General features: G+C 45.8%; 3 protein-coding genes across 9 annotated transcripts; 2 read left to right on the top strand and 1 right to left on the bottom strand.

Moving 5' to 3' along the window:
* Window positions 1-1,847: 1,847 nt before the first annotated feature.
* LOC309715215 (tripartite motif-containing protein 16-like) lies at window positions 1,848-8,022 on the bottom strand. 4 transcript variants are annotated; one of them, XR_014279166.1, is made up of 2 exons: window positions 4,455-8,022; window positions 1,848-1,871 (listed from the first exon to the last, which is right to left on the bottom strand). XR_014279166.1 is itself a non-coding variant. In XM_082548143.1 (2 exons), the coding sequence occupies exon 2, from the start codon at window positions 6,701-6,703 to the stop codon at window positions 5,075-5,077; it is 1,629 nt and encodes a 542-aa protein (XP_082404269.1). In that variant the 5' UTR covers window positions 6,704-6,831; window positions 6,909-8,022; the 3' UTR covers window positions 3,520-5,074. The 4 variants fall into 4 exon arrangements, 3 of the variants coding, with proteins under 3 accessions (XP_082404269.1, XP_082404268.1, XP_082404270.1); XM_082548143.1 differs by lacking the exon at window positions 1,848-1,871 and having other exon boundaries at window positions 3,520-6,831; window positions 6,909-8,022; XM_082548142.1 differs by lacking the exon at window positions 1,848-1,871 and having other exon boundaries at window positions 3,520-7,217; window positions 7,616-8,022.
* A 3,667-nt stretch (window positions 8,023-11,689) lies between these two features.
* LOC309715222 (GTPase IMAP family member 7-like) lies at window positions 11,690-16,868 on the top strand. 3 transcript variants are annotated; one of them, XM_082548160.1, is made up of 3 exons: window positions 11,690-12,045; window positions 14,149-14,695; window positions 16,009-16,868. In XM_082548160.1, the coding sequence occupies exons 1-3, from the start codon at window positions 11,827-11,829 to the stop codon at window positions 16,659-16,661; spliced, it is 1,419 nt and encodes a 472-aa protein (XP_082404286.1). In that variant the 5' UTR covers window positions 11,690-11,826; the 3' UTR covers window positions 16,662-16,868. The 3 variants fall into 3 exon arrangements, with proteins under 3 accessions (XP_082404286.1, XP_082404288.1, XP_082404287.1); XM_082548162.1 differs by having other exon boundaries at window positions 11,703-12,002; XM_082548161.1 differs by having other exon boundaries at window positions 11,725-12,025.
* A 2,596-nt stretch (window positions 16,869-19,464) lies between these two features.
* Window positions 19,465-24,082, top strand: LOC309715272 (hepatitis A virus cellular receptor 1 homolog). 2 transcript variants are annotated; one of them, XM_082548263.1, is made up of 6 exons: window positions 19,465-19,484; window positions 19,639-19,939; window positions 20,070-20,411; window positions 21,451-21,545; window positions 22,370-22,478; window positions 23,000-24,082. In XM_082548263.1, exons 2-6 carry the CDS (start codon window positions 19,849-19,851, stop codon window positions 23,077-23,079), a joined length of 717 nt encoding a protein of 238 aa, XP_082404389.1. In that variant the 5' UTR covers window positions 19,465-19,484; window positions 19,639-19,848; the 3' UTR covers window positions 23,080-24,082. The 2 variants fall into 2 exon arrangements, with proteins under 2 accessions (XP_082404389.1, XP_082404390.1); XM_082548264.1 differs by lacking the exon at window positions 23,000-24,082 and adding an exon at window positions 22,848-22,896.
* Window positions 24,083-25,816: the final 1,734 nt, after the last annotated feature.

Raw genomic sequence — 25,816 nt, 5'->3', positions numbered from 1 at the left:
GGAGGAAGGACCTGCCGAAACGCTCCTTCATGCGTCGAGCATGCAGCAGTCTGTCTCTGCAGCAACATCTACATGCATGGGCTGGGAGGCTCTGTCCATCAGAGATGTTGTTTTGGCCAGAGTCCTTCTGTCTCCACCACCTGCACTGGGTCCAGGGTGCATCCCAGAACAGAGCTGGCCTTCCTGATGAGTTTGTCCAACCTCTTCCTCTCAGCTGCTGATAAACTGCTGCTCCAACATACCACACTGTAAAAAATGATAGATGCCACCACAGAGTCATAGAAGGTCTTTAAAAGCGCTCCCTGTGCTCCAAATGACCTCAGCCGCCTCAGCAGGTAGCGTCTGCTCTGACCCTTCCTGTAAAGAGCATCAGTGTTGTGGCTCCAGTCCAGTTTATTATTCAGGTGAACACCCAGGTACCTATAAGAGTCCACTATCTCAATGTCCACTCCCTGGATGTTCACCGGTGTCAGTGTGGTGGGTCTGCGTCTCCGGAAGGTTGTGATCTGAGCCCCCCAGGGGAGGCAGAGGTGATGAGCTGTATGCCTCCTTGGTGTTAGCATACAATCAGTCCAATGCTTTATTGTCTCTGCTGTGGCAGGTGACATACTGTGTGAAGGTGGGGAGAGTGGAGGACAGGGAGGTGTGGTTAAAGTCCCCACACTGTAAAATCTGATTAGTTCCCAGAACTCAAAAAAATTATGGAAACTCGTTGACTCAAAACAACTAAGTAAAGCTTACTTAAGACGACTGTTAGAACAACAGCCATCATTGCAAGTCTGCAGTATTAAGAATAACTTGATATTTCTGACTGTACAATACTAATTGTTTACCTACTGACAAACATTTCAAGTTCAACTAAATTAAAAACTATTTGTGGTAACCTGAATATGATTAGAAATAATTAACAACACTTTTTGTAATGATGTTAAAATCAGCCCAACTTTTATTTTCAAACACAACAAAGTATAACAGCCAACATACTGGACACTGTTCTGCTGAACAACAAACAGTTATATTGCCATCACTGTTATAATCTTACAATGAAACAAAGTCTCAGATGTAATTATTCTGAAAATAAGTTTGTTTTGTACTTACTTATATAATCAAAATAAAATATTTGTTGTTCTGTCACAAGTGCATCTCTGATTTAAACAACACATTTGTTTTTCATTCCAACTCAGGAGCTGGAATGTTGTAATATTTTAAGGATGCTTGTTTCCAGTCCAGGCATTACTGCTGAATGACTGTCATGGATCGAGGTGATCCAAATGTAGGTGCAGAGGAAGTCTTTAACCTCCCTTCAGTACAGTGGCAGTGGATGTGGGTTGGAGATGCAATGAGCTTGAACCTGCAGGCGACCATCTTCACTGACCACACCATCTGTGACGGAGACTCATCTCTCCTGGTGTCCTGCAAGCAAACAATCATATTTTTTGGACATGAACTTAATTGCTTTCTTAAAACATTTTTTTCTGCATTTGGTATAAAACAGACTCCAATTTACACAATCTCAGGCTCCCTCCCCACCGGAGAGGTGACATTCAATGTCCCACTGTCAGTCTGGATAGCCCTGACCCCCACCCAACACACAATAATGTCATGAAAGCATCATTTTAAAAAGGGCTATGCAAACATGGCCAATAACTTTCATTCTAATGATGTGCAAAATGATTTGGGAACAAAACAAATGTTGCTGTTAGAAAACTTGCAGACTTCACTATATACAGTGTAGACCCTCTAAACTAAGTTTGGGGGATGTGATCTTTCAAGAAATGCAGACAAACTGTTGTTGTTTGTTTACTTACACAGCATGTCTTGTAGAATTAACTGGAGTCACAGCAACAGCATCGTGCAGTCATATCTCAAGTCTAATAACAGAAGACAGGAAAAGATCAGTGAAGAAACAACTTCCCCCCCAAACCAAAGCACAAATAAAACAATAAGTAAAACAGGCTGATCTAAAGTATGATTAAAGCTCAGCCTGATTAATATAAATGTCACTGACAGTTGCTAACAAAACCAAAATACTGATGTCTTTCTGCTGGTCCCGAGCCTCAAAGACAGCAAGAAGCAAGCAGAGGGAGAAAAAGCAGAACATTTTTCAGAAACTGATTTGATCCTTAATGGCTGTGCAATCATTGTAACATAGAGTTTGCTTATGTTGTTAAATAAAGTCTAGATTTGACATTAATAGATGCCACAGATGTTCAACAGCTGCCACAAAGAATGAAAAAAATGGACGTCTCCGAAAACGTCGGAGCACTTTTGCAAATATGTGATGTCTTGATAAATCGAGCAGATACTTGAACTTTACACAGCTACATTCTCGCCGGAGTGAGTTGCAGATTTGTGCCGTTCACACTGTCACACCATGATCGGATCGATGGGTCGCATAAAAATCGGATTTGATGCGCTTTCGCCTGCAGTGTGAACGCAGCCTCAGTCACCCAGATGGCCACAGATTCACTCTCAGATCAGTTTTTATTCAGTAAAAACTGTTTTTGCAGCAGATTTTGAGCATTTAAATGTCTCAGTAATTATTTAGCGAACACTGAATGTCCTGATGGGCTGTAACCTAACCCAGCCACAGCGGCACCACGAGCCAGTCTACTCTCAGTGCCGGATGTCAGGGGGGCATCCAAATCAAACATGCAGATCAAAATATTGGAGAGGTGACATTCAGTGTCCCGCTTGTGAGTCTGGATATCCCACAACCTAACACACAGTAATGTCATGATAGCAACTCAAACATGGCCAAGAACTTTTCATTCTGACGATCTGCAGAATAATTTGGGCACAAAACAAATTTCACTGTTGAAAAACTTGCAGAATTGACTATAAACAGTGCAGATAGTGTGGATCCTCTAAACTAAGTCTGTGGGATCTTTGAATAACTGCAGACCAAACTGTGGTTGTTTGTATCTACTTACACAGCAGGTCTCGTAGAATTGGATGATGCCGTCATCCACCTCCTGCATCGCTCCCTCGCTCACCTGGACACCGCTGGGAGCACTGTGAGAATCATGTTCTTTGATTTCTCCAGTGACTCCAACACCATTCTGCCCACAGCCCTGAAGGACAAGCTGGAGAACTCTGGAGTGGACCATCACCTCACTACATGGATCCTGGACTACCTCACCGACCGACCACAGTCTGTGAGGACTCAGGGCTGCGTGTCGGGCAGGGTCGTCTGCAGTACGGGGCCCCACAGTGCCATTACCCAGCATACACCACTCCCCCCATAAATGCAATAAACGATACAAAAGTAACAGGCTATAATTAATTTATCTGCTGTTTCTCGGGTAGTTGTTTAATTATATAATTTATTGTGTTCAGTATACGTCACTACAATGTGATTTTGGAAATGTATAAATATACGGACAACAGGCTCTTCAATCTCTTGTCGTCAATAAGCAACGTTTAGGGAGCTCTGTAGTATCCAATGAGAGGACCCTGCACGTGGATAAGTGACGCAGAGGGAGCCTGACCATGCGTCACACGTTTGACGAGTTGGGAGTGAGAACGTGTTGGATCTACGTATTTTATATTCTTCATGTTTCTAATTTACATTGTGTATAATTGTACTGTTCATTCGCTTTGTGACTGCCTGTCTGTGAAAAGCGCTTAATAACTAAACTTTACTTCTGTCATGGTTCGGCTGTGTGGCAGGCAGGAGAGGACCCAAACGCAAACTCACGGAGACAAAACGTAAACTCAACACAGCTTTAATGCTGGCATAAAGTGAAACACAAAAAACAGTACTAAACTAAACTGGGGAGACTAAAGCACGAGGAGCCACAGGGAAAAATCACACAGCTATGAGGGAGACTACGACACTGACAAAGAGAAACACAGAGCTTAAATACACAGAGGGATAACGAGGGAATGAGACACAGAAGGGGAGCACAGCTGGGAGTAATCAGGCTGGACGAGACAGACCCAAAACTAGAAACACTCACATGAGACACGGACCTTCAAAGTAAAACAGGAAACACACTGACTGAATTCTAAACATGCAAACTTAACAGCAACAGGGGAGACAGGACATAGGGACCTGAAACATGGTACAAAAACATCACAGTGGACATAACATGGAACACAGGGAAGCCATATGACAAAGCCAAAGAACTAAACCTATGATAACCATAACTGAAATCTAGGGAAACAGGAAACAGTACAACAAAGGACTCAAAACATAATCCATAATATAAAAACACGAGATCTCTTCAAAATAAAACGGGAAACATGAGAGGCAGACATGACAACATAAGACAACAGACATGAAACACACGAAGGGCAAGGGAGACTTCACAGGGGTAGAAAACACAAGAGGGAACTAATAAGCAAATGAACATAGGAGACATAATGAGCTTGAACATACTATAAACATCAAAATGAACTAAAACTCAAAACACTGGGCCATAAGACCCAGGACCGTGACAACTTCTTACTTAAATCTGGGACTTTCCACCAGTTGTTCTTAGAACTGAAGAAGCTTCTCAGATGAAACGTCTTCAAGAGACTTAAAGAGTCCAGATGCTTTTCTTTCAGAGCTCCTTCGATCACCATGACCTGAATAACTGAGCACCATCACAGACACAACCAGTACTCATCTTATTTTAATGTATCTGTCCTAAAGTACAGATCTTGATTCATTTTAATGGTAAGAAAGACGAGTGAACATATCAAGATTTCATCGGTTTTTGAGATGTTGTTGTTCAAGCACAGCCTCAGATTTCTGTAGATGGACTTTAAAGTGTATTTCAAGTCTAAAATTTCATTACATCTGTTCAACCATTAAACCAAATGATTGTGCAAATCACACGTGGTGGAGCAGAGGGTTAATTTAAGGTGGAATGACCCTCAGAGAGGAACTTGTGTTTTCACGTCTCTAAATATGAAAGTGCATCATGCATGAACACAGCAGAAACATCCTGACATGAAAGCATGTGAGGAAACCTGATTCACTGAAGATCAGATTACTGCTTTATTAAGAACTACAATGCTACACACTCATTGGCTAACCACCTGACAATCACAGGTAGCCCCGCCCAAACATCAGCAGGTGTTGCTACTCGCTCTGACTGGGCTGGAGCAGCTCAGCAGTGGATCCCAAGCACACACAGAGTCCAGCGTGTAGGGGCTCCGTGAACGTGGTCTGGACTCTGTGGAGGAGGGTGACGGTGTCACAGACGCTGTAGAAGGACAGGACACCTGCACCAGGATCCAGGTGCACTCCGACCACGGAGGACGGAGGCCCCGACAGGAACGCGCTTACTCCGTCATGTCTCGCTTTGTAACCGTTCCTGTCACAGTACAACGCCCAGGACTTGTGGTCATCTCCAAAACTGCTGTCACTTCCTGTTCGGCTCACGCTCCCGTATGCGACCGCCACTGAAATGGCCCCGCTCCACTTCACCTCCCAGTAAGAGCGAACGGTCATACTCTGTGTGCTCAAAGCCTGGAAGCTGTCGGTGAATCTGTGACAATGATGAGGGTAGGACTGTTTTCTACCCACAAACGTTAGCTTCCTGTTCCCCTCTGTGATCTTCAGCCCCACGCTCACTGTGTTTGGATCCACACCGAGGAGCCGGGAGTCTTGGAGTAACTCTGCTCTGGTCCCGGCTGAGATCTGGGTGTGGTCCTGACGCAGGATGCTTTGGATTTTGTCTGCGAGCTCAGAAACAGCTGCCGTCACCTCCAGGAAGCAGCAGGGAGGACGGACACTGATGCTGGCTGAGCGTGTGGGTTCACTGAGGGCTGACAGCGAGGAGTGCCTGAGGAGAAACTGGCTGTGCTCCTCTGTGCGTGAGAGCTGCTCCAGCTCCACATCTCTCCTCCTCAGCTCACCGATCTCCTGCTGCAGCTTCTTCTCCAGCTCTTTGACTCGACTCACTTCAGTTTGCTGCTGGGATCTGATCTGCTGCTGCACCTCGCAGCTTTCTTCCTCCACCAGTCGGAGCAGCTGGCTCAACCGGGTCCGACTGTCCTTCAGGGCTTCGTCGGCAGAGCAATCGATGGCCTCCACCTGCTGCTGAAGCAGCTCCACGTCTCTCTGTGCGTCCTGGATCCTCCGCTGGATGTCGAGCCTCATCGGCCCGAGCTCGCTCTGCCTCTCGGTCCTCTCTGCTGCAGCTGACACTGTGTCGTGGCCTCGGTGTGCATCCATAGCACAGAGGAGACAGATGCACTGCTGATCGCTGCGACAGAACACCTCCTTCACTTTGCTGTGAACGGAGCAGATGATCTCCTGGAGCTCTGCCGAGGCCTCCACCAGCTGGTGTTTGTGAAAAATCGGGGCTTCGTGGTGAGGCCGGAGGTGGAGCTCACAGTAGGAGGCCACACACTGCAGACAGGACCTGGAGGCTTTCAGCTTCCTCCCACTGCACACATCACAGGCCACATCTCCAGGTCCAGCATAGTGCTGAGGATGAGGAGCAGCCTGGAGTCCGGTCTTCTTCAGCTCCTCCACTAAGTCTGCTAACATGGTGTTTTTCCGCAGGACTGGTTTGGGTATGAAGGTCTGTCTGCACTGAGGACAGCTGGGGATTCCTCCCTCACTCTCTTCATCCCAGTGTTTCTTAATACAGCGCATGCAGTAGCTGTGCCCACAGGGCAGAGTGGCTGGATCCTCCAGCAGATCCAGACAGACTGGACAGCAGAACCTCTCATGATCCAGCTGAAGTCCTCGCTGAGCCATGTTCACTTCTTCACAGCAAACAAAGATGGTCTGAAGGGTGTAGGTCTGTGTGATCCTGGATGTGATGCAGTGATGCTCTTCAGTCAGAGGCTGACGTCCAGTTTATAGTCAGTGTGACTGTGAGGTTTCTGCAAACAGCAACAAAGACCAACAACATTTAATATGAATAAAGCTCAAAGTACTCCTCCATCAATCTCCACCTTACCGTGATAGTAGGAGCAGCCTGTGGGAGGTGCTTCAGGAGGGGCTGCCTGGCCCATTATTACGAGCCATTCAGTCCCAGTGCAACCAGTTTGAGAGCACGGTCTGCATCAATGTCAGACCTGGTTTTTCTGGTGGATGGACTCCACAAAGCCTCCGTCCCTGATCCTGTTCATAACTTTAATGAACAGAGATTCTGGGTGGAGCCAAGCGGCTTCACTTTGGGGGCCTCAGAGCCTCGTCTCTAATTTTTGCAGGTGGGGAGCATAAAGTGATCTACAGCCTTCCTGTGGTCCTGAGCTTTGGGTAGTGACTGAAAGAATGAGATGGTGGGAAGAAAAACTATGAAGTAATAAATGTTTCCTTATTTGAATAATTACTGGCACACAGATGAGAGAAAAGAAGAAAGACTGAGATCATTCAGTCGTATCAGCTCAGCCTCCCCGTTTGTTTTTACAGGACATTTTATTTCTCTCAAACATAACGATCACATCACTGACGGTCGGGTTCACTCATCACTGTGGGCGGAGCTGTGCAGGCTTGTCTGCGTCGCTGTTTTACACAACATATTTATCAAGCTGTGAGCAGCAGGTGGCGCTGTGGAGATGTTTCAGACTGGAAGCCTCTGATCATTCTCAGTAAGTGAAAGAACAACAATCAGACGTGACAGAGGCACAAAACACTTCATGATCATCACTCAGTCGCACTCACCTGTTCACTGAGGTCACTGCAGCTCCAGGACACGCTCTGAACCAGGGCTGCTGGGAAATGGAGTTTCATCAGATAACAGAGACGTCTCTGACAGGATCAAACCTGCTTCGGTGTTCAGACTCGTCAGCTGTCAGGAGACGAGACGCTGAGTTAAAGAAGAGACGGTTTAACTTGAGTCCAGGAAGAGGAGCAGCTTCAGTCTGACGGTGAACCTGATCAAACTCTGTTAAAGAACCTTCAATGCTGCACACAGAAGCCAGCAACTGAAGAAAACTCCTCACTGCCACCAACAGGAAGTGACACATGTCTGATCGTTTCACTTTCTCTGCCTGACTCAGACCTGCACGTTTGAACAATAGACCATGGAAACAGGAAGAAGAGAAACAGGAGAAACAAGTCATACTGGAGGGGAGAGCGGGGTAAGTTGTCACACTTTTCACACTGACTAACTTTTACTGAGCACCATACATCACAACGTAATAAATGTTTCACCAAATGAAAGAAGGAAGTCTCGGGCACATATGATGTATTCATTCCATTTTCATATCTTATCTCATTACGGAGTTGTAGATTGTTGAATGGAGAATGTGCACTTGTGACAATTTGCCCCATCGGCAGGTAAGTTGTCACACTAGATTATCTTAAAATAAGAACACAAATACTTAATTATGATTATTGATTTTAATTGTTAAATTCAAACCAAAACTGGAAATTTGAACAATTATGCCAAGAGAATTTGGAAAAAAACAATTATTTCAATCCAATACACATTTTAATCAAAACATTAAGTAGAAAGAAAACTTTAGTTTGAACTTTAAACTCAAATGTTCTCTGGCTTGCACATAAATCCATCATAACTGAATGGAATGCTGCAAATAACTTGCTTTACTTAACATGTTTATACTCTGAACAAAACAGATGCCCTATTTCTGATTAATCAGACTCAACTTCAGAGTCACAATTCTGGCACACATAAATTGCCTGGCCTGAGGTGCAAGCATCATGGGCCCATTTGTTGCATTATACGCATTTTACCCAGGTCTCTTTTGGACGACTGTTTGAAAATGGCTCCACACAGACAAGGCAGAAGCACTCTTCATCATCTGATGATGACTCTTGAATTATTTTTCTTCTTTTAGCTGCGTTGTTCTTCATAGGTCCAGATGTTTTCCCCCCTCGAGTCTCTATCTTTGGAAACAGCTTTTTGCTAGATTCAGCCTTATTCTTTTCTTTTTCTAGTTGCTGCTTCACTGGCGTGTCAGTTAGAATTGCTGATTTGCGTCGTTTTCTTTCTTTGCTGGATGGTTTTCGGCGGCCAGCTTTTAGATATGGCCGGATGTCCTCTGGAGTTAGTAGTCCGCTGTCAGTAATTGCAGTGCTGGGTAAGGGTGAGCTCGTGATACAGATGGTGCTGGAGCTTGGCAGTTCAGAGTTGGTGCTGGGGCCTGGCAGTGCAGAGGTAGTGCTGGGGCCTGGCAGGGCAGGGTCCGGAATAGGGCGATCTGTGACGTAGGATGGCGCAAACTCGGCTTCCAGAAATACATTTCTGTTGTAAGGTTGAATCCCAGCCACCCTAAAACCAGCCTGGATGTTCAATGGGGTTGCAGTCAGAGGATATGCAATTGCCACAATCCCAGGAATGTCATAAATAGACATTGTCTTCCCAGGGTTGTTCCTCATCCAGGCATCACACGTGCTGTTGATGTGCCTCTTTAGTGGCCCGTAGACAGACCTGTCTAATGGTTGGAGCCGATGTGAGCAGTGGGGTGGGAATGACAGCATGATTATGCCATTTTCTTTGGCATAATTGAGTCCAACAATGAACAGATGAGACTCGTGGTTGTCCAAAAGGAGTAAACAGGGCTTCTCCTTTGAACACTTTGTATGTTCATTGAAATGTTGCAGGAAGTCAACAAAGTGTGTGTCTTTCATCCATCCAGAGGAATTTGCCCCTCCTTTGCTGCCGGGTGGCCCGTTGATCAGGAAATGGTCATGGAAGTGGACACGTGGGAAAATAAAGTATGGAGGTAAACTATTCCCTATGGCTGAGACAGCACAGGCCAGTGTGACAAGGGTTCCCCTTTCAGCAGAGGTCAATGACCCTACTTGTTTGAATCCACGTCTGGCCAACACTTTGTCTGGTTTATGTACAGTGGTGACCCCAGTTTCATCAACATTCCAAATGTCTCCTGGTCCAAACTCATATTTGCATAACACTTTCTCTAAGTTGTCAAAGAAAGCATTGACATTCGCTCTGTTGAAGCTACTTGCCCTGGCAAGGCTAGTTGCTTCTGGCTTTCTCAGTGACAATGTTGTATGCCACTTTAAAAAGCCTGTAAACCACTCTTTGCTGGCCTTTTCTTTTTCTGCCCACAAAGGCACAAACTTCAGTTCATGTGCCACAGCAAACTGGTAGGCAAGCTTTCTGACCTCACTTGGTGACAGACCAAAATAAATGTCAGCTGACCTACTAATATACTCAACAAGCTGCTTTTCCAAATCAGGGGAAAAAATCTTCCTTGGCGTTGTATAACCAACCATTGTTGTTGGCATGGCTGTCTGACTTTCAATTTCTTCTCTGGTAATCTTTTGACAATACCGAGTTAGAGTACGGTAATTTATGTCAAAATCCTTTGCTGTACTTCTGATTGATTTGTTCTGCATCTTTACCTGCCTGACTGCCTTTAACATAATGTCAGGTGGTGTTCTGCCACGCTCTGTCTTTCGTTGATAATTTCGAACCATCTTACTTTCTTCCTTAATTCCTGCCTCTCCTTCCTTTCTTCAAAAACCTTATTACAAATACAAATGAATTACAATATCACAATTTTTTGGAGCATTTATTTGTACTGGGGCAAGTTGTCACATGTGACGACTTGCCCCAAAGTTAATGAGACAACTTGCCCCAAACTGACATTTATGCTAATTTTGGCTAAATGTCAGGGTTAGCTCAACATAGCACATCAGCTGAAGTATCAAAAGACACGTTAATGTCTCCTCTATTTTGTGTAAAATAATAATTTGTAACATCTATACCTAACAAAGTTGTACTGAAGAAAATTTAAAGTGATTTATTTTTCCTTTTAGGTCAAAAAAATAAAAAAGATGTGCTCACCTCAGATTAGAGCAGTCTTGACCACATGTGAACAGGAGGTTGACTATAGAAGAAGAAGTCACACAAAGTGGCTATTTCATTTTTGAGATAGAGCCTCTAGTGTTGGAGTTATGAACAGTGTGACAACTTACCCCGCTCTCCCCTACTGGTATATGGACTAAACTCTGACGGTCCTTTAGACTCAGCTCACTCTGCTGTTTCATTCAAACAAAGTTTATTTAAAGCAGATTATTGCTGCACTTTTACAGCCTCCATATTCATAAACAGTCTGTGAGACCATCATAACCAGTAACTCACAGGACGCTCACAGTAAGCCTCGCGAGCTGATGATGAGCAGCACACCTGTGTGACTCACACAGGTGTGCTGCTCATGAATGCTGCTGTGATTGGTGCACAGTCTGAGTATTTAACATGTTCACGACCAAATCATACGACTGCATTTAACTTCCAGGTGAGTAGGACTCAGCTGAGGGGGCACAGTGATGGGAGTGGCCCCTCCACAACACCTGCACAGGTAGAACAGGAGGGGATCATTAAAGTCGGGACTACTTTAGTTATTTGAAGTATTTTGGAATAAAAACTGTTTGTCCCTCCATAACAGAGGGATTATATTATCAGTGCTGGCTCTTTGTTTAGACGGAAACCAACCTCAGTTTAAATGTTTGATGGAGAGATTTGATTTTGTCATTACAAAGTCAAACAGAGATAAAAGCTCAGTCAGCTGATTCTTACTGTGCAGCAGGCAAATACAGCTGAACTGAGCCAGACAGTCTGTGGTGTAAGAAGAGAGGTGAGGAAGCTCTGTAGTACAGCCAGCACTGCTGCAGCGGGACCAACAGCACAGGCTCCTTTTTCTACGTGCTCACGGACTGAGGTTTTATTTTGAAAAACGCACCTCACATTCTTCTGACTTGGTTTAAATACTATGTGCTTGACTTTTCATGTTGCTAAAGTTAAACGCTTACTTCGTGTCTGGGTAGGAAACACGTCACTTCCGGTAGGTTAGAGGGGGTGTTGTGTTTTTAATAGCAATAACCCTGATGCACTGTGACCATCACATCTACAGGACACATCACACGTGTATAATTACACATGTATGTTACCCGAGGAAGGTTCGGGAGGATATTCCACATTCACTGTGGGGTGGTTGCACGCGTGTATCCTGATCATGCAGAGGAGAGAGCGGTGCTTTTATTTTGAAAGAGACTTCCTCTTCACGGCTGAAGCTCCGCAGAAGTCAAGGAGGCAGGCAGCTCGCGGACACGGAGACAGGCAGCTCGCGGACACGGAGACAGGTGCGTGTTTCTCTGCACAGGTGAGTTCAGCTGGCAGTGGACAGGAAGCGGATCCGAATCCTGTCGCGACTGAACTCACCTGTGAGCCGGGCAGGTGACGGAATGTGTTTGGACAGACTTTAGCGTCTTTTTCATCTTCTTCTGTATATGGTTCGTTGGCGGTTGGCAAATAGCAAAATGGTGCATTACCGCCACCAACTGGTGTGGAGTGTTTACCGAAATGACAAAAAAAATCAAATCCTCCCGAGCAGCTAGCTCCACCTGCGGTCAGGTGCCAGAGCTCACAGCCAGATTTGTGACAGACATCTGCACCACGTTTGAATTCGTTTCATGCAAAACACATTTGTAACTTTCTATTTTTGTGATTTGCAAATAAACCTTTAAAATAAATGAAATGATAATATGTATTTATTTTTGCCCTACTCAGTAAAAGATGCAAAATTATACACACAAAGTCATAGAAATGACCACGCCTATTGTTCATGATGATTTCAATATTTTTTCCCATAACAAAGAAATACATCCATCCATCCATTCACTTCCGCTTATCCTTTTCAGGGTCGCGGGGGGCGCTGGAGCCTATCCCAGCTGTCATAGGGCGAGAGGCGGGGTCCACCCTGGACAGGTCGCCAGTCTGTCGCAGGGCTAACACACAGGGACAGACAACCATTCACACTCAGATTCACTCGCACATTCACACCTAGTGACAATTTGGATTATCCAATTAACCTATCCCCACAAGCTGCATGTCTTTGGACGGTGGGAGGAAGCCGGAGTACCCGGAGGGAACCCACGCAGACACGGGGAGAACATGCAAACTCCACACAGAAAGACCCCGGCCTGATGGTGGAATTGAACTCAGGACCTTCTTGCTGTGCGGCAAAGAAATACATCTTTAACAAATATCACACATTAATATTTCACTCAGATCCTGTTGGCGTAGTCTGCCTGTGTCTTTTCTCTGGAAATAACCATTGTAAGCGAATATAGGTAACAAATCAACATGGCTGAAGAGTTTGTAGTTATATACAGTCTGTGTAAGTGTGCTTAATTTAATACACGTGTAAGCAGATGGCAGTTACTGTGAATATACAGCAGTTACACAGTGATTAGTAATAAACAGAGCCAGTGTGATTGAGTCGAGAGAGTTCAATTCAATTTTATTTACACAGCACCAAATCACCACAGCAGTCACCTCAATGTGCTTTATGTTGTACAGTAGATCGCACAATAATACATACAGAGAAAAACCCAACAATCATATGACCCCCTATGAGCAGCACTTTGGCGACAGTGGGAAGGAAAAACTCCCTTTGAACAGGAAGAAACTTCCAGCAGAACCAGGCTCAGGGAGGGGCGGGGCCATTCTACTTTTAAATACTCTAGGAACAACAAGTAGGCCTGCAGAGCGAGAGCGAAGTGCTCTAATAGGGTGATATGGTACTACAAGGTCATTAAGATAAGATGGGGCCTGATTATTTAAGACCTTGTATTTGAGGAGCAGGATTTTGAATTCTGGATTTAACAGGAAGCCAAAACAGGAGAAATCTGCTCTCTCTTTCTAGTCCCTGTCAGGACTCTTGCTGCAGCATTTTGGATTAGCTGAAGGCTTTTCAGGGAGTTTTTAGGACTTCCTGATAATAATGAATTACAGTCGTCCAGCCTGGAAGTAATAAATGCATGAACTAGTTTTTCAGCGTCACTCTGAGACAGGATATTTCTAATTTTAGAGATGTTGCGCAAATGGAAGAAAGCAGTCTTACATATTTGTTTGTGCGTTGAAGGACATGTCCTGGTCAAAAATGACTCCAAGGTTCCTCACAGTGTTACTGGAGGCCAAGGTAATGCCATCCAGAGTAAGAATCTGATTAGATACCATATTTCTAAGCTTTTCAGGGCCGAGTACAATAACCTCAGTTTTATCTGAATTAAGAAGCAGAAAGTTAGCGGCCATCCAGGTCTTTATGTCTTTAAGACATTCCTGCAGTTGAACTCATTGGTGTGTGTTATCTGGCTTCATGCACAGATAGAGCTGGTTTCAGTTCACTTTGTCACAGGAGACTTTCCACAGACACACAGAGAGAAACTCAAATGACAGCAGAAACGTGTGTGTGTGTTCTCAGGTCATGGATCCAGATCTCACCATCGTCCTCCTCGGTAGAACCGGAGTGGGTAAAAGTGCTTCAGCGAACACTATTTTAGGACGAGCAGCGTTCGAGTCAAAGACTTCCTCCAAAGCGGTGACGACAGGAATCGGCGAGGAAACGGGACGAGTGTTTGGGAAGCTGATCCGAGTGGTGGACACGCCGGGAGTTTTAGGGTGGGAGCGGCAGCTGAGAAAGCTCTGTGGGGACGTCCTCAGGTCCTCCGGACCTCACCTATTCCTGCTGGTGCTGAGCGTCGGTCGGTTCACCGTGGACCAGGAGGAAGCTCTGAGGGCGGCCGTGAACGCGGTCGGGCCTCGAGGGCTGGAAAAGAGTTTCCTGCTGTTGACGGGAGGAGATCTGCTGAAGGATCGGTCTCTGGAGGACTTTGTGCATGAAGGTGGAGACGGCTCGTTCTCACAGATCGTGGGACAGTTCGATGAGGCGTATCACCTGTTCAACAACAAAGATGGAGGACAGGAACAAGTGAGAGAGCTGCTGCTGAAGGCGGGACACCTCCCCACAGGTAAGAGCTGACCTGATGCTGCTGTGGGCGAACAGCTGCTGACAGCTGCATCTACACTGATTTTAAGTTCAACTACTCATTTAATCTCTGCAACATGTCAGGATGAACAAACCGACGTGATAAAGAAACACTGCTGTTCAGGGAAATGTGTCAGACTGGTTATTTAGTTTACTGCAGACCACTGTTAAAGTATCATAGTTAAAGTACACTGTTGGTGTTTCATACTGCAGGTAGTGGAGAGCAGGGTTCCAGTACATGGTTGGTATTGTTAGTGATTAATTCTTGGATTGGGAATTTAAAATAGTGTAATAAAGGAAACACATTAGTGCTTATGGAGCCTTTTATTGGGTTTATTTGACATACGATTAAATCGACAGCTTGTGAAGGTGGAGAGACAGGGGGCTGGCCATCCTGTGTCAGAGCCAGAGTTCAATCTATTCTGCAGAACTGACCTCTCCACATCATAACCCTTGCACCGCAGAATTACATGCTCTACTGTCTCCTCCTCCTGGCACACTCCACAAAGCCCCGTCTCATGTTCTCCTATCATCTGTAGTGTTTTATTTAATGCTCAATGTCCCAGTCTAAGCCTGGTAATGACCACCTCATCTCGTGGAGCAAAAGCGGCTCAATCACCCGTTTAAGAGCTCCTGGAGCAGACCAGTGTGCCGGGTTAGGGAGTGTGGATAAAGAGGGTTTTAATTTATATAATAATGGGGGAAGCTTATGTTATTGGTTTGTTTATAGTACGTGTTGGAAACATGTATGTTTGTGATGTGCTTTAATGTTATTGTATGTTTGTTTGTGTGGAGGGTTGTTTTCATGTTGGTTAGTTAACCCCACACTTGGGCTAGTCCGGATGCTCACCTGGAAAGGTGGAGTAAAAAGGAAGCCATTGTGTTTAGCTGTAGGTAGTGTTCGTGCTGTTGTCATGCTCCGTCTTTAATAAAGTGCCAATCCATGGACGTCTTTTACTCCAGTCTCGTGTCATATTATTGGACAGAACCGATGACCGCCGGCCAAAACTGACACTGCACCTGATGGGGGTGGGGGTGTCGGGGGTCTGTTTTCCAAAGATGTCTAGTGGGCTGGGTGGGGGTCGTTCACGGGTCACTGATGTTGCTGCTCCATCAGCTCCTCCTGCAGAGGCTTACTTCCTGTGTTAGCTGACCTGTTTTTACTGAGCTGTGAGCAGCTCTGACATCATCTCCTGCTGAGGTCACATGACCAGTGTCAGTTTGTTCTCAGGCTGTGAGCTGCAGACAAACTACAGGAAACATTTCCACTCATGACGCTCTGATCTTCTCCTACAGGTGGAGCAGAACTCAGGATGGTGCTGGTGGGGAGAACAGGAGTTGGGAAGAGTGCAGCAGGAAACACCATCTTAGGAAGAAGAGTCTTTAGATCTGCACCATCTCCTGTCTCAGTAACATCAGAGTGTGAGAAAGAAACCGGTCTGTTTGATGGTCAGACCCTGACTGTGGTTGATACTCCACCTCCGTTTGACACCCATAGAAGTCCAGAGGAGAGTAAGAGAGAGATCGCTAAATGTGTCGCATTTGCTGCTCCTGGTCCTCATGTGATCCTGGTTGTGATCCAGGTTGGCAGATTCACTATAGAAGAAATAGAAACAGTGAGAATCATTCAGCAGATGTTTGGAGAAGAAGTAGCAGGTTACACCATGGTCCTGTTCACATATGGAGACATTCTGGAGGATGTGGGAGTCACCATAGAGGAGTTTATCACAGAGTATCCAGCTCTCCATGACTTCATCCGTCAGTGTGGTGGAAGATATCATGTTTTTAACAACAGAAGCAGAGATCCTGCTCAGGTCAGAGAGCTGCTGGAGAAGATCAACACCATGGTTCAGAGAAACGGAGGAAGATACTACAGCACTGAGATGATCAGAGAGGCTGAGAGAGCCATCAGAGAAGAAGAGAGGAGACGACTTGAGAGAGAATCATGAGATGTTAGCAGACAGGCTGAGAGAGATGCTACGACCTCAGAGAGAGAATCAGCCGCAGTGTGTTCTTCACTGATCTTCATCATTAATTATTATTAATCATCGTCATGAAGACAAAGAAGGAAAATGTTCATTTAACCTGATTAAAAGCTGACAGTCTGATTATTGATCATGTGATTGTTATTATTAAACAGCTGTTTGATCCTGTGATCATTCTGATTGGTGATGTTATTGATCAGCTCCTCTGATTGGATCCTGTTGGTTATATATATCATTAGTGTTGATGTAAACTTCCTGTCAGAAGTTTAAACCATGTTTCATTCAACCGTCACGTGACTGTGACGTCAGCAGTGAGCAGAGCGCCCCCTGTTGACCTGCACAGTTTCTGACCAATGGGATCACAAAGCTTCCGTGCGTCCTTCAGCAGAGGAGACACTGGAGCATCCTTTGTGAAGGGGAGGAGGAAACGCCGTCCCATAATTCATAGCGACGGAGCGTTCAAAGTAAAGAGCTCCATCGTGTACACCTTCATCACTGTTTTCATTTCATCCAGAAGCTGCTGATGTGCTCAGTTTGTATCAGCAGCCGCTACACTCACAGCTCAACCCGCTGCAATAAAACTTCTTCCTGTTGACTCTGAAGGTTATGTTCCAGATTAATGGTTGTGTGTGATTGTGCAGCAGCATTAGTGCAGTAAACTGTGTCGACTGCAGTTCACGTGTTGTGTTTGTGAAGGTGAAACTAATAGAAGTGGTCCTGTGCTCAGGTTTGAGCCCCAGCCGGACTCTGAGCCTCTCTGTGAGCAGACGTGGATTACTCGATTACTCTGCAGTGCACAGAAACATCCACTGACTGCTGTGAGGTCTGTGAGCGGCCTCTGCTTCCTGAAACATCACTGACCCAAACCCGCTCAGCTCCTTCAAAGTGAATCACATGGATGTTGCTCACGTTCATTACAGCACTAATAACACGACTCATCTTTATTATTGTTGCAGACGTGATGTGTCTGTGCTTTTATTTTGATGGTGTCATGTTTCCTGAAGTGACGTAGCAAAAGTAAAGCACAGTCCTCGGTAACATCAGGCGAGTGACTGTCAGCTGTTTTCACCTGAGCAGGTGAGTCCCACTGAGTGTGTGTCAGTGTTACACACACTCCTGTTCAGGTGTGATGAATTTCAGTCAGACTGAAGCAGGTGTGTGTTCACACTCACGACTGTCCCGGGAATCAGAACCAGAAAAAAAGGCATTTAAAAGGTTACTCTTGTAGTCAGTGAGACTGTTTCTAATGTCGCTATGCTGGACGACTGTAATTCATGATTATCAGGAAGTCCTAAAAACTCCCTGAAAGCCTTCAGCTGATCCAAAATGCTGCAGCAAGAGTCCTGACAGGGACTAGAAAGAGAGAGCAGATTTCTCCTGTATTGGCTTCCTGTTAAATCCAGAATTCAAAATCCTGCTCCTCACATACAAGGTCTTAAATAATCAGGCCCCATCTTATCTTAATGACCTTGTAGTACCATATCACCCTATTAGAGCACTTCGCTCTCGCTCTGCAGGCCTACTTGTTGTTCCTAGAGTATTTAAAAGTAGAATGGGAGGCAGAGCCTTCAGTTTTCAGGCCCCTCTTCTGTGGAACCAGCTTCCAGTTTGGATTCAGGAGACAGACACTATCTCTACTTTCAAGATTAGGCTTCAAACTTTCCTTTTTGCTAAAGCATATAGTTAGGGCTGGACCAGGTGATCCTGAATCCTCTATGTGCAGCAAACAATGCACATAATTTAACCTATTTGTCATGGTCCTGGGTCGGTGACCCAGCACTTTAAGTTTATTATTATCATTTCTAGTTTATTATGATGATTATTATTATTGTTTGAGTTCTACGTGTTCTCTTTGGTCTGCCTCTGAGTCTGCGTCTGTATCTCTGTCTGTCTATGGCGTCACCCCGTCTGTTTGTGAATCTGTCTGTTTAGTTCAGCGTCTTGTCTGGTTCCCCGTGTCTGAGTTTCCTGTTTTATTGTGAAGGTCTGTGTCTCATGTGAGTGTGCTGAGGTTACGTTTCCCCTGTCTCGTCAGCTGTGATTTCTCCCAGGTGTGTTCCCCTCCTGTCTCTCATCCCTTGATTACTGCCGTCTGTGTATTTAAGCCCTGTGTTTCTCTGTGTCAGTGTTGCGTTGTACCTTCAACTAGCTGTGTGTTCTGCTTCCGTGTTTCTAGTGTTTCGTCACCTGCTCCAGTTTAGTGTTTCAGTCCTCAGTTCCACTGTTACGACCTTTGTTTTTCTTTTAGTGAGTTTATTTAGTACGAGGTTTCTCCCAGCAATAAAGCTGCGCTTAAAGTCTCACTTCCATGTCTGAGTTCTGCATTTTGGGTCCACCACTCCTGCTTGCCTGCCTGCCACACAGCCAACCATGACACTATTAAATAACCACATTACCTAGATAGACCTAACATACCATACACAGATTAACGAATTAGAATATTTCCCTCAGCATGAATGCACTGCAACCTCAATAACTTTCTCGAGAACATCAAATGTGTCCATTAACTTGAAAGTACACTTCACCAAAGCTGCAAATTCAACAGTTTTGTGCAAAAAGCAGGTAGCGATTTCACAATGGCTTAAAAAATCAAGTATCCACTTCAATAAAGTGCTAATATTTAACTGTTTTACAAATATGACAAAGGAGTTGTGTTAAATTACAGCCAGATGCTGTTAAGTTGGGGTTTTGTGCCGTGCACATGCTCAGAAACAACGGGTAGGCTGTATGCCCAGAACACCGGCACAGTAAAGAAGTTGCTTCAGTGCTGCAGTGTTGTTTTCACAGGTACTTGAACGCGTCCTCTGCCTCTGAGCAGGATACTGAGGACACGAGCGTCTGACCGATCTCGCTGACAACGAGCCAGAGACCAGCTCGAGTATTTAAGGATCAATAATCTGAATGAATCTGAAATATTGAACGTCTGTTCTTCTGCCTGCAGGTCAATAAAAGCTGACTCATCTCTGAGCCTGTGGCTGGTCTGCAGAACGAGCTGCTGTTAGCAGGAAGTGAAGGGCGGACATGACAAACCACAGAGTCATGTGACAGCAGAAGAAGAACGACACGGAGCAGCTCTGAGACTGAAGGTTTGTCCGGCTCTTTACTCCTGCAGAGTGTTTCAGAGGAGAGCGGGCGAGCTGATGATGTCTGGATGTTCTACAGAGTGATGAAGACTCCGAGGGCTTCAGCAGCCTGCGGGGAAATAAGCAGGCTTCCTGTGATGCTGCTCGTCCTCCTGTCAGGCACGTACGCCTCCGTCACTCCTGCTGTCGCTCTGTTTGCTCGGCTCTCTCTCTATTTGAACAAAATCACTTTTTTATTCTTTGAATAAAAAATCAAACTGTCTTTAACTTCCTGTTTCTGTGTTTCCAGTCTGTGAATGTGACAGCGTGGAGGTCAAAGGTCACACAGGTCAAGACATCACTCTGCCCTGTAAATATGACAGGAAATATCACGGCGCTCTGTCAGCGTGCTGGCAGCGAGGAGAGATACCAGCCAGAGGCTGCTCCAATCAGCTGATCTCCACAGATGGACTCAGAGTGTTAACCAGAGCTTCCAGCAGGTATGAGCTGCTGGGCCGACTGGAGGACCGAGACGTCTCTCTGACCATAAAGAGCCTGACAGAGGGAGACGCTGGACGATACGGCTGCAGGGTGGAGATACCCGGCTGGTTCAACGATGAGAAGCATCACATCGATGTGAGCGTCATCACAGGTGAGGAAGCTGTAAATGTAAAGACAAACATCCCGTCGTATCAGGGTCAAGTGTTCCTGTCCAGAGCTGCATGTTCACTCAGAGACGAACATGCTCAAAGTGCATTTTCTTAGCTTACTAGCAGCTGAAGGTTCAAGTTAAACAACGGCTACAAAGAGCCCCGCCCCCACACAGGACAGTATCATGTGTGGTAAACAGGACTCTCAGGTGATTGGTCAGAAGTTCTCCTTATGTGGCAGACATCCAGCTCACGTTTCTTCTTCTGCAACTTTCTGAAACACTTCTGCAAGCAACACTCCCGTCACCATGGCAACCACCTCTCGCTCCCCTCTCAGACCTGCAGGATGCATCCCATAACGGCAGAGTTGTGGCCCTGTGGTCTTGCAGGCATCACAAACCCGTCCACGTTCCTGTGAAGTCTCTCAGTCTTGTGTCTGTTGGTATCACAGGAACAGCCTACGTCTAAAACTCGATGCAGCATCAGCCTTACAGATGAAAATGAATCCCAGCAACGCCCAAACAGACCCGTTACCACGAGCACATCACCCACACACACGGTCCTGCTCTGAGGTAATCCACTCACCAACAACACAGAAGGAGGAAATGATTTCCCCAAACCTGCATCCTCACTGAAACTCGAGCTGTCCGTCTGTCTTTAGTCTGTCTTCCTGTGGACGGTTTAGGAAAACGACTCGAACAAGGACATTTTTAATAACTGGAGGTTCAATCAAACCTCAGTATTACCTTAAAATAGTGCCGATCACTTCCTGTGGAAATCTGTGCGAACTGATTGGACTGCAGCTTCACACACACAGTTGATCTGCTGAAGAGTTAAATGTGTGCCAGCTGGTTGGAGCCTCCATGCTGTGGTGTTTCACGTCCGCTGTAAACTCAGAATGTGATTAAACATGAAGCTGAGCTGTTTCAGCTCCATCTACCACAGCAGCTTTGCATGACTGTCAGTTCATAATAATCCATCTTTGTCTTACACACTAACTTCCTGTAAAACTGAACAATTAACAACTCAAACTCTGTTTAGCTCCTCACATCTTCACCACCGTCACCACCGTGGTGGGACAAACAGGAAGTGATGTCACAGCCACAGGCTCAATGCCGACGCAGACTCCGACCGAGGTAAGTTGGGCCTTTTTTTAATTCTCTTTTTTTAGTTCAGGTTAAATGAATTTCACAGAATTGTAAAAATGTGATTAATAAACATGTTGTTGCTTATTAATCACTGTGTTACGTTCAAACATCCACCAAAGTGTCAGAAATGAGCTCAACACGATCACATGTCGGCGACTGTGATGAGAATGTTATTGACACCCTCCTCTCCACGAGACGTCTGGGCCCGGGAGAGCCCGAGTGTCCTGGAGGGACGCTCCCTGCCGGATACACGACGGACGGGTGGAGGAACTGGAAAGACTGTCGATCGAGGACATTGAAGACAGCTACCTTTTCAAACCATGATAACAGGGTTGCTGATGGAGCTGGCTTGTAATAATTGCATCATCATGACTGCGTCTACATCGGCTCACCGCCTCACCCACCCCTTGCTTGTGGTGTTGTGACGTGAACATGTGTGCTCTCTGTGCAGAGGAGCTTCTTTTGTTTCTGTTCTCGTGCTGAGTGCAGGTTTCTCCCTCCTCTGCTTTCCCATTGGATTCTACATGTCATTGCTTTTCCACATTACGGGGTCGGGGGGGTCCAATTTTACTGCTGGTGTAGACTTTGCATGTGTCAAATAAAAGGCTTGATTGATTGATTGATTGATCGATTGATTGATTGATTGATTGATTGATTGATTGATTGATTGATTGATTGATTGATTGATTGATTGATTGATTGATGTTCCTGTTGGTGTTTTTAATGGGAGGGACGTCCTGCTGCTGCTCTGACCTCAGCTTCACCTTCAGGCTGCTGATTGGTTCACAGGTCACATGACTTCATGTTTACAGGTGAGGATCACAGCTGTGCAGCAGGTCGACCACCTGGAGATCTTCATCAGGAACTCAGCGAGACTGACCTTCATCATCTTCATCCCTGCTCTGCTGACTGCAGCTCACAGTCAGTACACACACACACACACACACACACACACACACACACACACACACATACACACACACACACACACACACACACACACACACACACACACAAACCTGTTTTCATATCTTAGTGGAGCATTGACATCATGCTTACCCTGGCGTCTTAAATGACTGCCTGACCCTGAGCCTAAACCTAACCAGACTGTAACCCTGACACTAAAACTACATTTTGAGTCTCAAACATGCCTTTTGTCCCCACAAAGATGTGTCACACACACACACACACACACACACACACGCACACACACACACACACACACACGCACACACACACACACACACACACACACGCACAACGATTGTTTCACGTGATTGTTTCCACCAGCTTCAGTCTGACGGTCATTAAATGTCGCCCTCATGTGGTCAGACTCAGGTATTACACCATTAAATATCTCTCCATATGTTTCCATTTCACATCAGACTGAACAAAGACAGACACCTTTTTTTAATCATTTATTTGATTAAATTCACCTGCAGGGGTTTGGAGGCGGGATCAGAGACTGCAGACGGACATCAGGCTGAACCAATCAGACAAGGAGGAGGGCAGTCCTCTGTAAAGATCCCCTTGAACAGCTGAATGAAGGGAACAGCTGATCATATCATGATTGTGCAGTCAGGTGCATTTGCTCCCACCATGGGGGCAGAGACCCTGTGGGGTCTGAACAGTTGAACAGTCAGCTGAGACCTGACGGCAGCCCCACAATGATGTGCTGCAACAACAGGAGGACATCTCCACTTTACTGATGAATAACATGAACGAGCTGTGCGGATCAGCACAGACACTTTGAACACATTCCTGTAACAATTATTCAATTGACCTCGAGTCAGACAGATCCAGTCCCAGCATGCTTTGCTTCAGACTAATTAACTGACAGGAAGCAGCAAGTCACCAGTGTGGGTCACATCTGAAAGAACAGCAGCACCTGTCTATGTACAGCACTGCAACCTTCAGCAGAAGCTATGGAGGCTGGGCCCAGATGCATAAAGCTTCACGCTTTAAGCTCACGGCCGTAGACATGGTCCCAGCAGAGGCCACAGCCTGCTGACGAAGAATCTCAGTCCATCCATTCTCTTCTGCATTTCCACTTCAGGTCATGGAGCGGTTGGAGCCCATCCTACCCCCTGGACAGGTATCAGGTTTAACTTCCCACAGACAGGACAAAGACACGCTGTGGATAACATCTAATGGTGTATGGTCTACCTTACAACATGAAGCGCCTCGCTGCTGTGGGGATTTGACGCCATATAAATAACACTTTCCTCGTCGTAACAGATGTGCTATAAATAAAATGTGTCTTACTTACTCCAGATGCTACATATTATAAGGTAGAAACCCTAGAGGCGGTCTTTACTGTCACGTCTGCTGACTGCAGCTTCTTCTACACTTTCTCCTCTGACAGCACAAGAAAGCAAACTCACCAGGCTTTAAAACACGATTTACATCATCTGAGGTTCTCACTGAGAGAACAGTTCAAGAATGTCCCCAAACTAACATGATCAATAATAATTAATCATTCGTTTTAAATCAAATAGGAAAATAAAAATGATGATACTGATGAAGACTGGTGAATATTGTGTTGATGATGTGACTTGAACGAGCTGCTGCTGAGTGATTGTTCTTCACTGTGTAATACACGCCTGCTTCCTGACTTTAGCAGCAGTAGTACGACCCACTCCAGCTCCCACTCCAGCTCCCACTGCAGCTTCCACTCCAGCTCCCACTGCAGCTCCCGCTGCAGCTCCTACTGCAGCTCCCACTCCAGCTCCCACTCCAGCTCCCGCTGCAGCTCCTGCTGCAGCTCCTGCTGCAGCTCCTGCTGCCAGACCCAGTGCAGCTCCCACCAACAGTCCCACTGGACCAGCTGCAGCTCCAACAGTAAGCTCGGTGCCAATCGCAGCACCGACTCCAGCGGCAGCTCCAGCTGCCCCGAATAAACTCGTTGTTCCTTCTGCTTCATATCTTGCTTCAGTGGCCGTTAGCCCAGCCTGTCCTCCTGAAGTAGCTCCATCTCTTTGGTTATAGCATTCTCTGCCTTCTCAAACATCTCGTTGGTGTAGTATCTTCCTCCGGTTCCCTGAACCATGGTGTTGACCTTCTCCAGCAGCTCTCTGACCTGAGCAGGATCTCTGCTTCTGTTGTTAAAAACATGCTATCGTCCACCACACTGACGGATGAAGTCATGGAGAGCTGGAGTTTCCCTGATGGAAGTTCCTGTGGTGACTCTCCCACGCTCCAGGTCATCTCCACATGTGAACAAGGCCATGGTGTGAATCTCTCTGTGAATCTGTCCACACGGAGCAGCAAAGGAGATGGCTGTCCTGACCTCTGTCTTCATCTCCTCTTCAGTTTGAACATTATCAAACACACCTGGAGTATCGACCACAGCCAGTTTTTGACCTTCAAACATTTCCTTCTGACACTCTGAAGTTACCGAGTTCGGAGATGGTTTAGATTCAAAAGCATCGTCTCCTCCTAAGATGGTGTTTCCTGATGCACCAGATCCAGTTATTCCAAGGAGCACCATCCTGAGGTCTGGTTTCTCTTTTATCTCTTTCTTTTGTGGTTCCTCTGACTCTGTTAAAGAAAGTAGAGAACTTCAGTGATTTCACCACATTTTGCAACTGAGGACTAAGTCACGGTGAAGCCGCATTCGCAGTGTGAGAACGTGTTTGACCTTCCTGATTTCCATTTCTTTTATTGTAACATTTCCATAACGTCTCAAGCACCAGATAGTTTGTTCTCACCACAGTTTATTGAGGAGGTACAGAAAAACAGGCCAGGAGGAGGCGCTTCCAGGCGCCCTGACCGTCGTCTTCACGTATGCGCCGAGTGGCGGTTCAGGGTACCCCGCCTTCTTGGAGTCCCTGGGTGGGAAAGACTCACTGGCAGTTGTCCCCACTGGCCCAAGCAGTCATTAGGTTTAGGGGAAGTCACTTTTTCACACAATATTTATGCATTGATCAAACTTATATTTTTATTTGTCTTAATTAAGAGTAAAATGCTTTATTATTATGAAATGGAGAAAAGTTGTTTATCTCTCTGATAGTTGTTAATCGCGTCAGAACATTAAGATCTTTCACTCTCTTAGCTGTGATGTAGAGGTGGCCCTATCCCTGCCCCACGTCACACCACACATCATACTGCATATTTTTCTATTTAAAGAAAACATCTGGATGTGAGTCTGTGAAGCTCAAGGAGAGCGAGGCTCGTGTGGCCTTCCCACTGACGGCTTGTTTTTCACAGACTCGCAGTATCGACGTTAAATCTTTGTCTGACTTCATTAAATATACTAA

This window comes from Aulonocara stuartgranti (assembly GCF_965226115.1).
Source record: "Aulonocara stuartgranti genome assembly, chromosome: 10".
NCBI classification, from domain to species: Eukaryota; Metazoa; Chordata; class Actinopteri; order Cichliformes; family Cichlidae; genus Aulonocara; species Aulonocara stuartgranti.
This window is presented reverse-complemented; position numbering and strand designations above follow the sequence as displayed.

What these genes read in the sequence shown, in the direction of transcription:
- LOC309715222 (XM_082548160.1), top strand. Translation starts at nt 11,827, where the DNA reads ATGTTACCCGAGGAAGGTTCGGGAGGATATTCCACATTCACTGTGGGG. An exon ending in GTGCGTGTTTCTCTGCACAG is followed by an intron (nt 12,046 to 14,148) that starts GTGAGTTCAGCT and finishes GTGTGTTCTCAG; the next exon opens with GTCATGGATCCAGATCTCAC. An exon ending in GGCGGGACACCTCCCCACAG is followed by an intron (nt 14,696 to 16,008) that starts GTAAGAGCTGAC and finishes CTTCTCCTACAG; the next exon opens with GTGGAGCAGAACTCAGGATG.
- LOC309715272 (XM_082548263.1), top strand. Translation starts at nt 19,849, where the DNA reads ATGTTCTACAGAGTGATGAAGACTCCGAGGGCTTCAGCAGCCTGCGGG. An exon ending in CGATGTGAGCGTCATCACAG is followed by an intron (nt 20,412 to 21,450) that starts GTGAGGAAGCTG and finishes AACTCTGTTTAG; the next exon opens with CTCCTCACATCTTCACCACC. An exon ending in CGACGCAGACTCCGACCGAG is followed by an intron (nt 21,546 to 22,369) that starts GTAAGTTGGGCC and finishes TCATGTTTACAG; the next exon opens with GTGAGGATCACAGCTGTGCA.
- LOC309715215 (XM_082548143.1), bottom strand. Translation starts at nt 6,703, where the DNA reads ATGGCTCAGCGAGGACTTCAGCTGGATCATGAGAGGTTCTGCTGTCCA.